Consider the following 15,217-nt stretch of genomic DNA (forward strand, 5'->3'; position numbering starts at 1 on the left):
AAATATGGCTGAATTTACAACTAGTTTCTTCTTTAAACAGTATACCTATTCAGAAGAATTTTATTATTCTTTATTCAAGAGAAAGTAATATTAATCCCGCTACTTAAAAAGATAAAAGAAACGACCATTCATTCATCAGTGCCAAGGAAATGAAAAGCCTTTAAAAGCAGACCCAGAAAAACCTGCACACTGTAATCGGCAAGCATTACCAGCAAGAGAAATTAAACTTCAACATGAAAAATGAAAGCTTTCTCAAGGTGAGTGATTCAGTAGGATTTTTTTTTTTGCTTATTTTCTAACTTTTCACGACATGCAAGTAATTGTTGTCATTTTTACAAGTTTAAGACCTAAAAGACAATCTCTCGATATAGCAATGAAAGAGCTCCCAACCAGGAACTATGGCCAGAATTTTCTCATTATGGAGAAAGTAGGAGGAGGATCCCATTGCACTTAAGTCGGTATACATTATCGACCTATAAAGGAAAATGTGGCTGTGTTCCAATAAAACTTTACAAATACAAGCAACGGGCCAGGTTTCTGGCAAGAGTGTCCCCAAACTCCTCATCTAGACAGTCCTATTTTTAAACCAGTATTAGACAATCTAAAATTGACAGACATGTAGACACAAAGTATACCCACAGGTAAATGGAGGCCCAGAAGCCTGAGAGAAAAAGGAAGAAAAGTCATCATGTCAAAAGAACCCACTCCCTAGACAAGTATTTTACCTACATCGCTCATTCCACAAACATTTGTTCACGGTAATAAAATTGTAAACCTGCCCCCTGGCCTCTAGGAATGGATGAACGTATGGTTAAGTACAGACAATAACACACCCCCCCACACACACACTTACTCTGTTTAGGTCAGTTACTGCCACATGATGGTAGAAATCAGCGTTACCATCTGCATATTACTTCCTGGTTTATCACGTGCACATACATATTGTCTTACTTAAGCCTCACAGCAACTTGCTGGGTATAGAAAGGACTCGGTTTTATTCTCATTTTACACAAAGCAGTACAGCTAGGGTTCCAACGCATTTCTGAATAACGTCCCCCTTAGCAAAGCTTTCAGCCAGGAGCATTTAACAGAGGTGGAGCCATTTAGAATGAGACTAGAAGAATAAAGAGGATTTTGTAGGTGAGGAGAGGATGGCATTGCAACAACATAAAATACCCCCAAGTCTGGAAGCAGGCAAAGGCCGTGTGTGTGAAGAGAGTGCAGCTGACTTCCCTAAGGCAGACAGGGACAAGAAGGCTATCACAGTGAGCTGAGGAAGGCGGAAAGCATTTAAATATCAGGCTGCCCACCTATTAGCCTACTGGAAATGAAAAACCAATGGTCTGGGAGCAAAAAAGGAAAAAAGAACATAAATGAAGCTTTTGCTATGTGGTTGGTACTTCTACAAAACAGTTAACCTGCTATTCAGAGAAGTGGTTGGGTGGTAAGAAGTCGCACTGCAATCTCAAAGACACACGGTTCAAATCGACCAGCTGCTCTGCAGGAGAAAGATGGGCAGTCTCCTCCTGTGTGAGTCACTGTCTCTGAAAACCTGCTGGAGGGCCAGCTGTGGGTCGGTTCCACCTACACGGCACACAACAGTCATGAGGAGTACGCTACAGGGAGATGAGACCTGAGGGAATCCGCTGTCGGCCTGGAAAGACAGGTCTCAGAGACAGGAAAGCAGCAGGGAGCTAGCACCAAGGTTTCAGCCTTAGGTAACAGGGAAGTCACAGCAACTCCTCTATGTGTCCAAGCAACAGTTCTCGGGAACCCTCCTCTCTCCTCCCTCCCCCCCCCTCACTTTCCCTTTCTCCCAACATATGCTTTCTCACACACATCCTCTTTTATGGAAACATCTGAAAGCCCTAGTAGCACTCCCCCCCCCCCCCCCCCCCCCCCCCAGGTTAAATCAACGTCTCAAGTTACCTTCATTTTAAGTTTTTCTACATTTTATCTCAAGACTTACCGAGTCTTCTGGAGGCCTCTGAATTTTCCCCCAATCCACAGAAGGTCCCTTTTCTTGCAAAAATCTGTGAAACAGCTTCCTAAATCCATCAAGGTCTTTTTTAGTATGCTATTAAAAAAAAGAAAAGTTGAAATTACTATTAAAACCAAGAGAATGCTTAATATTTGACAAAGACAGGTATAAACTGTACATCCACAATGTCTATAAATAAAATTCTTTACTATCAGTGCCAGGGCTGGAGACTCATTAACATTCCCATTTAAAATAACAACAACAATAACAACATTTAACATTTAAAAGGCAAGAAAAGCTAATGGAAACTACATTTAAATGAATAAAAAGCAAATATTAATAAGAAGCACCTCCATAAGGAGTTGGGTAGCTAACTCAAAAATCAATTGTCTCTGATGGTTCAGATCCACCCGTTGACTCCCCAGGAGTAAAATGGATCATTCCTTCATACTCAATTTACCTGAAACCTGACAGAGGGGCAGGTCAGCTACGAGTCTCTTCCAACTTGTCAACAATGAGTTTGGGGTTTTTAAGCTTGACCTCCCCCCAGTACTGTGTAATCTAAACACTGTTTGGTCAAGGAAATTCCAATGAAGTGCTCTACATCCATTCATCAAGATCATTTCCTATTTCTTTGACATTAAACTTAATCACAGGAAAAATACACTTCAAAACCATAAATACAAATTAAAGTTTGTGGAAAAGATAATGTCTGTAATTATAGGTACAAAACACCTCTCAAATCTGGGAAACAATTATGTTTTGTTACACAGCACGGTTGCATTTGCACTTGGGAAAAGGTATGCAGCCTACATGGCTGATTAATTTCTCTCAATTCCAATTAAACAAAGACATCCTTTTCTCTACCTGATATAACAAAACAGAGGGAAAAAAGATTAATCAAGTGTAACTCTCTTCTGATTCTTTTGAAGTAACTAAGGGGACTTGTCAGGGAGCTCTGATGGCCTAGTGGTAAGGAGCTGCACTGCCAAACCAAAGGCACAAGGTTCAAATCTACCAGCTGCTCCACAGGAGAAAGATGGGAAATCTCCTCTTATGCTATTTATAATCTCTGAAAACCTGCTGTGGGTTCAGCTATCAGTGGGTTCGGACTTTAGGGCTCACACAACAACAACAATAGTGTGAGGATTTGTTAGACTGCCAAAGAGGGGGAGGGTAAGACAATGTTTTTGCAACAGGCAAATGTTGGAAATCCGTAATTATTAAGCAATCCCAATTTGCTGTTACTATCTTCACATCTTGTGCTTTGTTCAGATTACATTATCATCATAATCATCATCTGCAACTAGTGGACAAGTAAACAGATGACAACAAAGCCCTGTAGAGTCCCTACCTCAAACTCATGCGATGGGGCTGTGGTGAGGATTTTCTCTAATTCTTTCTTCACAGATAACTCGAGTTCTTGCCGAATGACTTCTTGGAACTGAGAAGCACCATCCTGAGTCATTGCTTTGCTGAGATCTGAAAACAAAAAGCAAAATAGCCAATTGAAAAAAAGTGATTCAAATAGCAAGTTACCAATGATTCATTTCTAGCATTCCTGGAATTTTTTAAAAAGTCTCAACCGTAGCGTGTCTGTCATCTTCCCCCAGAACTCGGTTCACAATTGACTACTGGGCACATCCCTACATCCCCTTTACATAGGGAGCGCTTGTGACTAAGGGGTGATGGGTTATGCTGCCAACGCAAAGGTTCAACTCCACCAACTCTTCTGAGGGAGATAGATGGTCAATCTCCTCCCAAACTGTCTGCCTTTGAAAACCCGCCAGAGGGTCAGCTATGAGTCGGATCCAAGTCAAAGGTACCCAACGACAACAATAGGCAGACGAATCAGGCAGAAGTAAGAGGATTAATCTTCACCGGAGCAGACAGTCCCTGTCTATTAATATTTCTCATCAAAATTGTTGTTTTAAAATTTGCAATGTCATCTTGTGGGGCATGGTCCTCGGAACTGTACTCATTCTTAAGAGAATTTCAAGGGTTTGTCAAATTCACAGAAGCAAAACTCATTCTTCCTCCTCTCCAGGCCAATGGAAACTGGAAAGTCTCCTTTCCACATCAGACGGGGAGTCGCTGTATTTCCCGATTCCCCAGTAAGGAAGAACCCTCTGAGAGATACTGGCAATGTCAAGGTGTCTCTACCTCCCTGTATCAAAGGAGAAGGGCACAAGCTGACAGCCCTTTCCTATCCTCAGTTTCAGCCAAGACATTTCACTGTTTATCCCAGCTGGACAACACTGTCAAGATTTTGGTACAGCTGGGCATGTCTGTGACAGATGGGACTCATTAAAGGGGACAGAAATTACTGTTAAGACAAAAACCAGCAAAACAGAAAAACACAACAGGCCCGAGTACCTCATGAGGAAATGGCTAATACTAGCTTTTAAAAAAAATATATACTTTAATTTCTAGATATTAAGCATATTGTCTACAAATCATGAAATTAAGGTGCAAATGGGTGATTAGCCAGTCCCTCCTTCTATCCTCAGTACCCTAAATTAAATCTCATTTCCACAAATTTTTTTTTCTTGTAGTGTACCACTGAGTTAGATCCGACTGGCACAGGAGGAAATTGTCCATCCATCTCCAGCAGAGCATCTGGTAGAATCGAAACACACACCCTCAGGATTGCAGTGTAGTTTCTTGCCACTAAGACACCCGAGTTCCCTTCACAAATGTATTTTTTAAGCTTATGTTCAAATATTCTGTGTGAATACTAATGATCTCTGCCAACGCTGGTTAACTTAGCTGAATTGTATTTCAGTAAAACTAAAAACACTGTCCCTTGTATCTCCTTAAACACTATAAATTCTTTCATTCATAATCCAAACAAGGAGAAGAAACATGTATTTTATATACATACATATTTAAAACTAACATACTCAGTAGTCTTTCTAAGATACTTCTGAGAACACAAATAGTAAATTATGCAACTCCTGGAATAATTTCTTTATTCCATGTTGCCAGCACTCCCCACTAAAAAAAATGTTAGCAAATGAGATATTTAACAAGCCCTTTGAAAACTTTTTACACACACTTTCCACCATATTAAAATCTAAATGGGGGGGAGGAGATGGAAATCCAAAGAAATGTGCTAAAAGCACAATGATTCAAAGCTAAAGTAGCCAGTTTTGAACTGTGCTCTTTTTACGAGCACAAACCCCAATTACATTTATGGACGCCAGAGAACAAGCAGAATGACCCCACACTGTGGTTCACAGGTAAGTTCTCTGTGAGCTCAGGAACACCACATAAACTACACAGAGACATGTCTTCACAGATACACAGCAATTTGAGGACAATCTGTAAATAACCCACAACGACGGATGACTACATTAGCACAAGTGTGACAGGTAATTAAGGGCTACCACAGGAACATGCCGAAATAGCGTTAGCATGACATCATCCAAGCATGCCCAGTCACTTTGTATACTGAGCTGTAATTTAAAATTTGTCGCAGCTCACAGTCCCCATCCTGCTCCTTGGTCTACATCTGAGATACCATTCCCTCAATCTAAATCAATTTCCATGTTAATATTTATATTGAGGGGAAAAAATCTGAGGAGAGAAAAATCTAATAGCTATTCCTAAATTCAATTTGTAGTTTTGTGCTAGTGAGCTAGAAGCAACTCACGGCTGACCCTCCAGCGGGTTTTTCAGAGGCTGTAAATCGCCATCTTTCTCTCACGAAGCAGCTAGTAGATTAAAAAACCCTCCAAACTAACTAAACTCAATGCCCTCAAATCAGAATAAACTCACAGATAATACTCACAGAATAAACCTCCCACAGGTTTTTAGAGGTATAAAGTGCATGGTAGGAGACTCTCTTTCTCCTAAGAAGCAGCTACTAGATTTAAACTGTCTATCTTTGGGTTTCGCATTAGCACGATCAAGTGTTCTGGGATTCCCATTCTTCTCAGAGTCAGCCACAGTGTGTTATGATCCACGCCGTCAAATGCCTTTGCATAATCAATGAAACACAGATAGACATTCTTCTGGTATTCTCTGCTTTCAGCTAAGATCCATCTAACATCAGCAACAATATCCCTAGTACCACGACCCCTTCTAAACCCAGTCTGGACATCAGGCAGCTGCTGATGTACTGTTCCAGTCGTTTTTGGATAATCTTCAGTAGAATCTTGCTTGCATGTGAAATCAATGATACTGTTCTGTAGTTTCCACACTCAGTTGGGTCGCCAGGGCAACACTGCATGGTTCAAAATTGGGAAGGGTGTAAGCCAGGGTGTGTCCTGTCTCCATACCTTTTCAACCCGTATGCAGGGCAGATTATCTGAGAGGCGGGGCTCTATGAGGAGAGGCGTGGCTCTATGAGGAGAGGCGTGGCGTTAGGATTGGTGGACGATCTATCAACAATCTGCGTTATGCAGATGACAACCCTGCTCGCTGAAACTGAGGAGGACCTCATGCACTTACTGCAGAGGGTCAAGGATTGCAGCCTTCAAGATGGACTGAGGCTCAATGTCCAGAAGACAAAAATTCTCACCACTGGACCAATCGGTAGCATCAGGATGGATGGCGAAGAGATTGAGATTGTTCACAGCTTCAGTTTGCTCGGCTCCACAGTCAACACTCTTGGCACCAGTAGCCAGGAAATCAAAAAGCGTATTGTGATGGGAAAGTCTGCGGTTAGGGACCTCTCTAAAGTACTCAAGAGCAACGGTGTCTCTCTGGAGACTAAGGTGCGCCTGATACAGGCCATGGTAAATGCAATCACTTGTTATGCATCAGAGAGTTGGACAATGACTAAGGAGGCTAGAAGGAGAATTGACGCCTTTGAGCTGTGGTGCTAGAGAAGAGTACTGAATGTACCATAGACTACCAAGAAAACAAACAGATACATCTTAGAGGGTTAAACCAGGCTGCTCCTTGGAGGCAAGGATTCTGGGGCTTCGTCTGACATACTTTGGACATGTTGTAAGGAGAGACAGGTCTTTGGAGAGGGACATCATGCTGGGCAGAGTGGAGGGACAGCGCAGGAGGGGAAGACCCTCTATGAGGTGGATTGATTCAGTGACTGGGGTAATCGGGATGGGTGTGTCGGAGGCAATGAGACTGGCACAGGATAGAGCAAGGTTTAGGGCTGTTGTACATAGGGTCGCTATGAGTCGCAAATGACTCGACGGCACATAACAACAACAAAAACAAAATCTTTGGGTTGGTATTGCAATTCCCTACCCACTAGGCCACTAGAGCTCCCTTTCTCTATACTTAAAAAATCCATGAATTGTCACAGATCAATTAAAATAGACGAAGACTATAATGATTTTTTTTAAAATACATTGTTGTTATTGTCATACTCAAAACCATCTACAAAGGGAGCCTGGTGGCCTAGTGCCAAGAAGCTGCACTGCAATTCCAAAGATGTGTGGTTCGAATCCACCAGATGCTCTCTCTGCTGGAGAAGGAGGGACAATTTCCTCCTGTGCCAATCAGATCCGATTTGACCACACACACTACAAGAAAGAAAAAAAAAAAAAGAAAAAACAACCACCAAAAAACAAAAACATCTACAGACTTGTTGCTTTGTTGCCAAAATCTGATCCCTGGAAGCAAACAGTCACATTCCTGGAAAATAAAGTCATGGAAACAACAAACTTGTATTCTGGGCAAATGCCAAGATAAGAGCAAAACTAACTGTGACTGAGAAAGTTTAAAAATAACCACAGTGGCTGTCAGAGATTTGTTTAAGAGAAAAGGGGAGGGGGGGAAGGAACTTTAAAAGACTCCTCTGCAGAACATCGCCAGATCAATTTACGTGACTTAAAGTTAAAACACCCAGGAGCCCTCACTGTCCTCCCTAGTCTGGCCGAGAGATTCTAACACTTAATACAACATGAGCTTTTTGCCATGTAACCTTCAAAAGATTGAACTTAAAAGCCAGACAACAGAGTCAAACCCAAGTTGTAAAACCACTCACTCTCCTACAATTTATTCTTTCCATTTGCCCAATCCACCACCAAATGCACCCATCAAGTGATCTGTATTCATTCTGTCACCTTTATAAATAGGAAGAAGTGCTTATATAAAAGGATACACAGCAAGCCCGTCCCCTCCTCCACGGCTGTGCCAGAGATGTGTCTCCCTCCCCCCAGGGCAAAGTGATCAAGTTCTTGGTTTTGAAAAAAGGAGATTTTTAAGACTAAAAAACAAGGAAGGGTTTTAGCAAGGAAAATGGGTTCTCCAGGAAGAGACAGAACAAGACACCATTCTCCTCTGCAGTGACCTCTGCCTTCCTGACTTTCCTAAGAATGGTCTGGAAATTCTAGTAGGAGAAGTACAGACCCTAAGGTCTAAACGGTTTCTGGGACTGAACATTCTCAGGTTACACTTCTGGCAATGACAGCTGTGTTTCGAAGGGAAGGTCAACTGAAGAATCCCCTTAATAATGCAAGCTCTCTAACCTAAAACGTTTGTCTCTCCCCACTTCCTAGCAATAGAGAATTGATCTCCTCCACTTTAGAAGGAAGGGGTGAGGAGTCAAACGTCAGTCATAAATAAAAACGTTTTTAGAGCTAGGAGGAACAGTTTAATCTACTCTCCTTTTTAACAGATGAGAAAACCATTTCTAATGGAAAATGATGGCAAATAGTTCAATGCTTTGCCCAAGGTCACAGAGAGGGCGCATTCTGGAGCCCAAATAGAACCTTCGTTTTTCTGTGTTCCATTCGACAAAACTGATATAAAATAGCCCAGTCATTGTTCTGCTCTCATCCTTGGGTGGTAGTTGTTGTTATGTGCTGTTGAGACCCATAATGACCCTCGGAAGCTTGTCTCACTGATTCCGACACACCAACCCCCATTGTCCCTCACTATTATCAACCCATCTCATCCAGGGTCTTCCTCTCCTGCACTGTCCCTCTATCCTTCAGAGCACGATGTCCTTCTGCAAGAACCAGTCTCTCATGGCCACGTGCCCAAAGTATGTGGGACGGAGCTTCAAAATTTCATCCTCCAAGGAGAGAATTATTTTCACCTTGTCCAAGACATATCTATTTGTTTTCTTGGTGGCCCTTGATAAGTTCAAGACTCTTCTCCAGCACCGCAACTCGAAGGCATCAATTTTTCTTCTGTCATCCTTAGTCACTGTCCAGCTCTCTGATGCAAAGCAAGTAATTGTGAAGATGATGGCCTGGATCAGGCGCACCTTTACCATGGGTTACAGCCCCCTAAATGCTTTTGTCCAAAAGCACTTCTATGAGAATCCAGTGAGTTTAACAGACAGCAAACTCGCCCTCACAAACAAACTGACTTTGCTAGAATTCTCTTGTCAACTTGATGACAAGTTAGTCAATTCGGAATAGAAGAGGCTGTAACTTTTTTTAGAAGAGCTGTTGTGGTGTACCTTTTATTCCTCTCTTCAATTTCCTAATTCTTCTCTGTTTACAAGAATTAAAATTTCAACATCACAAACTTTCCCCTTTCCAACAGAAGCCCCAAAAGAAAGACAAAGAAGTAAGAGGAGGAGGAGGAGAACAATGAATCCAGAGGTAGGAGACACTTAGCCTGAAAAGTGATTCTTTGCTTAATTCAGGTATTTGGTTTCACTCATTTAAGCAACAGGTATAGATTGTACCCTTCCCTGAAGCTCTAGAACAGCTCACACACACTTCATATTCTAAATTCTAAAACTAACTGCACAATAGACAGGTCACAGGAAGAACAGAGCAAAAAAAAGGAAGTAGGGAGCCTACCCCACGTCAACTCCCACCTCTCAACAATCAATCCCAACTTCCCAGTAACTAGAGGGCCCACCTGATCTTAGAGCAGAAGATGGTGTGTGACACAAATAAGTATAAAACTCCAAAAATGCAATGGCAATTAGAAATAACCATGGCCCTAGACGGACAGGGAATGTGAGCAGTTCAGACCAATCAGCCTCTCTGGGGTTATCACGGCAGTCTGGACCACGTCTCCCAGGAAAGTTCTTTGGACTCCATCACCCCGTATTATCCTGCGCCTTATACTTGTGAGGACACCTGCATTCACCAGCTTTCTCTTCTCTGACTCCCTAGGCTTCCTCAGCCTCCTGTCTCCCCCTCAATTATTCCCTCATCCATTTCCTTTTACCCTGAGCTTCATATTACCACTTTGTGGACCTTCTGCACATGGATGCCAACTGGGCACCTCAAAGTCAACATATCAAAAACAAAATTCATCTTCCAAACGGAATGCTCATCTCCTCCCCTTTCCCAACTCCCTCCCAGTCACCTCCCAGTCAAGGCTGGCTCTTCCCACCCTTCCTTGTACATCACAGTCGATCTGATGCCAGAACTATCAAACTGAACCACCACAATTCCACCCAGTACATTCCCTTAGCGCACGTCCACTGTCATGTTCAAGATGGGAACGGCTTTCTAAAGAAGACAGTCTGACCCCCCTCCCCAGTAGCCCAAATCATTATCACATTTCATGGAAAACCCACTTACTGAAATAACTACAAATTAGCAAGTGGAGCCACTCTTTGAGTGGCTAACACAAATGAGAAGTGCTAATGGGCAATTTCTAATGGCAGCACGCACGCGTGCGCGCGCACACACACACACACACACACACACTCACTCTCTCTCTCTCTCTCTCTCTCTCCGTAGCACCCTGTGTTTCTCAAAACCTTAACTCAAGGCTGTTGAGTTGGAACTGATGCACAGCTGACCCCTGATGGGTCAGAGGCTTGTCTGTCACACAGGAAGAAACTGACCATCTTTCTCCCATGGAACAGCTGGTGGATTCAAAGTGCCTGCCTTAGGGTACACAGTGCAACTCCTTCCCCAAGAGGCCACCAGAGCTCCCTAAAACCTAAAACGCATACAAATCTGGAAAAACCAAAAACTAAATATCATGTCTATTCCAAATAATAATGATAGCTTGCTCGGCTCCACAATCAACACTTTTGGCACCAAGTAGTCAGGAAACCAAAAGATGACTTTTATTGGGAAAATCTGCTGTCAAAGACCTCTCCAGAGTGCTGAAAAGCAACAATGTCAGTCTAGAGACTAAGGTGTGCCTGATCCAAGCCATGGTCTTCACAATTACTTGCTGTGCATCAGAGAGCTGGACAATGACTAAGGATGACAGAAGAAGAATTGATGTCTTTGAGTTGTGAAGAAGTGTCTTCAACATACCGCTAACTGCCAAGAAAACAAGTAAGTCTGTCTTAGAGAGGGTGAAACCAAGTTTCTCCCTGGATGCTAGGATTTTGAAGCTCCATCTCACATATTTTGGGCATGTGGCTAGGAGAGACTGGTCCTTGCAGAAGGACATCATGCTTTAGAAAGGGGGAGGGACAGCATAGGAGGGGAAGACCCTCTATGAGATGGATTGATAAGTGACTAGGACAATAGGGGTTGCTGCTGTGTAGAAATTAGTGAGACTGGCTCAGGACAGGGCAGGCTTCAGAGCTGCTGTATATAAGGTCACTATAGGTCACTATGGGTTGCAGGTGACTCAATAGCACATAACAACAGCAACAACAATAGGTCAAGGTGGAACTCCTCCATAGATTCCAAAGCTACAAATCTTTATGAAAGCAAACTCTCACATTCTCCTCCTAGGAAGAAGCTGGTGAGTTCAAAACTCTGTAGTTAGCAGTTGAGGACTTAACCACTGTGCTACTAAGGGTAGCCCAGAGGCCAGGTTGTAACACGGATCCCTGGGCATGCTCCCAGATTCATCCTCAGGCCTCAGTAGGTCTGCGGTGGGGAACAAGCTTTTCTGATGAACAACTGCAGCAGCATTACCTGGTCATGCATTCCCTGAGGCAGCTCTCACAGGGATTATGCTCCATTTCTAGGAATATGCTTGGTGGAACCATTCTATCACCATCCACTGTTGCTATTCTGGGACCTATACTCTGCCCTGAGGCCATGATCTTCAGAAAATGCACCCCTGCTTCATCCCCAGGTTGGGCCAGAGTCTTCCTCCCAGTATTAGTATGACAGGTAGTAGGATTCTGGCCCGTGTGTTAGAAGTGTCTGCTGAAGAGAGACAAATAATGTGTATATCCCCATCCATCCCTCATCCAGTCCCCTCAGTTTCTTCCGCCTTTTAGTGAGACTTCCAGAAAGCCTGATTGGAGAATGAGGGATCTTTGAATGAAAGAACCCATCAACATTCAGTGAGGTCTCTATAACTGAATTAACCAATCCTGGGACTGCCCAAAGATTTCAATAGTAAAGGCCTCTTATTTTTAAACTGAGTTAACATTTTTCTGCTCCAATAAAACAAAAGCATCATAACTTCGGCAAGGCTGCTCCAAAATACTAATCTCAAGTGCTACTTGGCACTTTTCAAAAGAGGTAGAAAGGAGGTGGGGAGGGGGGAAAAAAAAGAAACTGAATGGCCAAATAGCAATTCTAAAATCCTGAAGCTCTTCCTGATCTATGGGGAACTCTCTGTGCCCTTCTTCTCCAAAAGTGGAAACTTCAGACTTGACTGTTGTTGTTTGCCATCAAGTCAGGTAGAACTCAGAGCTGAACCTCCAGCAGGTTTTCAGAGGCTGTTAATTGCAGGAGTGGAGACTGACCACCCTTCTCCTGTGGAGCAGCTGGTGAAATCTGGGCAAGATGCTCCTCCAACACCACAACCCAAAGACAACGATTCTCCTTCTGTCATCCTTGTTCACTGCAAGCAATGGAGAAGACCATGGCCTAGATCAGGCGCACCTTAGTGTCTAGAGTGACACTGCTGCTCTTTAGCACTCTGGACGCTTCCTCAAAAGCAGATTTTTTCCCAATATAATGTCTCGTTTGTTTTTTCCTTTTTCTCCTTATGAAGCTTTTGGGTTTTTTTGTCTTTTATAATTTTTTTATTTTATACTGGCCTGCTAACAAAGTTCATATGCATTGTGTTTTACACTATCTTTATTCACATTGTGTTTTATCCAATCATCCCCATTGTTTTATAAAATTATAAAACATAAATGATGATCATAAAATTAGTCACCACTGGACTATACCCACCTGTCTTTTACCCTTTTACCTTTTACTATTACCCTGTCTTTCCAGATCCCCACTGAATCGTTCCCATTTCCTTTACCCCTCTCCCTCCACCCACCAAATTATGCAACCCTATGATTTCCGCCCTGCCAATCCTCACCTTTCTCCTCCTACCTTTCCGCCTTTGGATCCTCATACATGTTTTACTAGTTATCTTTCTAGATCTACAATAATGGTCTTCTGCAGTATTTGTCTTGATGAGTCTAAATTAGTTCACTCAGCATAATGCTATAAAGTCCCTCCCAAAGTATGTGGTAATGTTCAAAATCTTTGCTTCTGAGTGCTACATAGTGTGAATGTACCACAATTCCGCAATCCATGTGACTGTGGTTGGACATCTGGGCTGTTTCCATGTTCTTGGGATGGTGAAAAATGCTGCTATGAATATTGGTGTACAAATCTCCATTTGTCTCAGTTCTAATTTCTAATATTCCTAGCAGTGGAATAGCTGGGTTATATGGAATTCTTGTGTTCAGCTTTTTGATGAAATGCCAAACTTCCTTCCAGAGTGGTTGTATCACTTCACAATCCCAGCAACAGTGTTATGAGAGCTCCCACCTCTCCACATCCTCTCCAACATTTACTGCTTGCTGTCCTGCTAAACTTTGCCACTGCTACTGGGTGAGATGGTATCTCATTGTGATTCTGATGTGCATCTCTCTTATTATCAGTGATTGGAGCATTTCTTCATGTGTCTGTTGGACATCAGAATGTCTTTCTCTGTGAAAAATCTTTCTACATCTTTTGCCCATTTTGTAATTGGGTTATCAGTCTTTTTCTTGTGGAGGCCCTATAGAATTTTGTCAACTTTTGCTGTGAGACCCTTTCTGAGACAGAATTTCCAAATGTTTTTTCCCAGTCAGTAGGGTAACTTGTCTTTTCCTGACTGCTGGTGCAAAGGGTGTTGACTATGGATCTGAGCAAGATGAAATGGCTAACAACTTCAATCTTTTCTCCGTCTATCATGATGCTGCCTCCTGGTCTGGTGGTAAGGATCTTTGTTTTCTTTATATTGAGATGCAATTAATAGTGAAAGTTGCAGTATAAGCTTTAGTGGTACAGCAGTTAAGTGCTCAGCGGCTAACCTAAAAGATGAGATAATCTCTCTATAAAGATTTACTGCTTTAGCAACTCTATAAGTAGTTCTACTCTGTCCTATTAAGGTCCCCATGAGTCAGAATGGACTCAATTTGATGACAATTTATGTGATCCAATTATGGCTGGACACAGATAAATAAGGCAGAGTCCAGTTCAGCTGAAAGGAGTTAGGGCTTGCTAAGAACAGTTAAGAGTCCAAGAGCCATAATTTCAGGCCATGGTGAGAAAGAGAGTGAGCTAAGAAAAGCACAGACTGTCTTGAGGATATGAAGCCCCAATTCCTAAGACTTCTTAAGCAGAGGTTAACATATCAACCAAAGATCATGACATGCAGACAAATAAGTCCCAAATTAGTAGGCAATCCATGCAAAATAGCCTCTAAATTTCCTTTATTATATAAAGGTCAATTCTCAATTTTCACCAATTCCAAGAATTAAACAAAGTCAGGCAATTTATATGTTGGTGGCCGTTGAGGGCCGTCATATCAATTTTCTCATGTAACTACAGAACTTATGCCAGTGCCTTTTTGCTGTAATCTTTATGGAAGCAGAAAGCCACGGCTGTAATCTTTATGGAAACAGAAAGCAGGTCTTTCTTCCACCAAACCCCTGGGCAGATTTGAACTACCAACCTTGCAGTTAGCAGTCTAGGGTTAAGTCACTGGATCACCCAGGTTCCTTTACTTATCTTGTTGTTGAGAAACACAGAGTCAGACCCCCAGCTGATCCTTCAATGGGTTTTCAGAAGCAGTTAATCACACTGGAGGAGACTGCCCATCTTTCTCCTAGGAAGCAGCTGGTGGATTCAAACCGCATACCTTTGGGTTAGCAGCACAATTCTTTATCATTAGACCACCAGAGCTCACTTTACCTTACCTTGTTGTTCCTGCTGCTCCCTTTAGCTTATTTTAGGCATGAAAAAATAGAGTCCCAGGACGCCGACTTTTCCAAGAGCACAGGACTACTGCCAGAACTGTAAACCAAGCCTGACACTGGCGGGTTCCCTGCTCCTTCCACCTCAGAAAGGTCAATGCTCGCTTCTTTAGAGCACATTTTCATGGTCTACCACCTCCAGCTTTATGCCACCAAATCAGAATGAAAACTGG

General features: G+C 42.6%; 1 protein-coding gene across 1 annotated transcript in view; it reads right to left on the bottom strand.

Moving 5' to 3' along the window:
• UGP2 (UDP-glucose pyrophosphorylase 2) overlaps positions 1–3,461 on the bottom strand; it is a 49,972-nt gene extending 46,511 nt beyond the window's left edge. Inside the window, exons 1-2 of the mRNA XM_006880952.1 lie at positions 3,336–3,461; positions 1,970–2,077 (exon numbers count right to left, since the gene is read on the bottom strand). Of these exons, the coding sequence (XP_006881014.1) occupies positions 1,970–2,077; positions 3,336–3,449 (222 nt within the window). The 5' untranslated portion in view covers positions 3,450–3,461. The remainder of the gene's footprint in view (positions 1–1,969; positions 2,078–3,335) is intronic.
• Positions 3,462–15,217: the final 11,756 nt, after the last annotated feature.

This window comes from Elephantulus edwardii, unplaced genomic scaffold (assembly GCF_000299155.1).
Source record: "Elephantulus edwardii isolate Elephantulus edwardi_28Jun2011 unplaced genomic scaffold, EleEdw1.0 scaffold00011, whole genome shotgun sequence".
Lineage (NCBI taxonomy): Eukaryota > Metazoa > Chordata > Mammalia > Macroscelidea > Macroscelididae > Elephantulus > Elephantulus edwardii.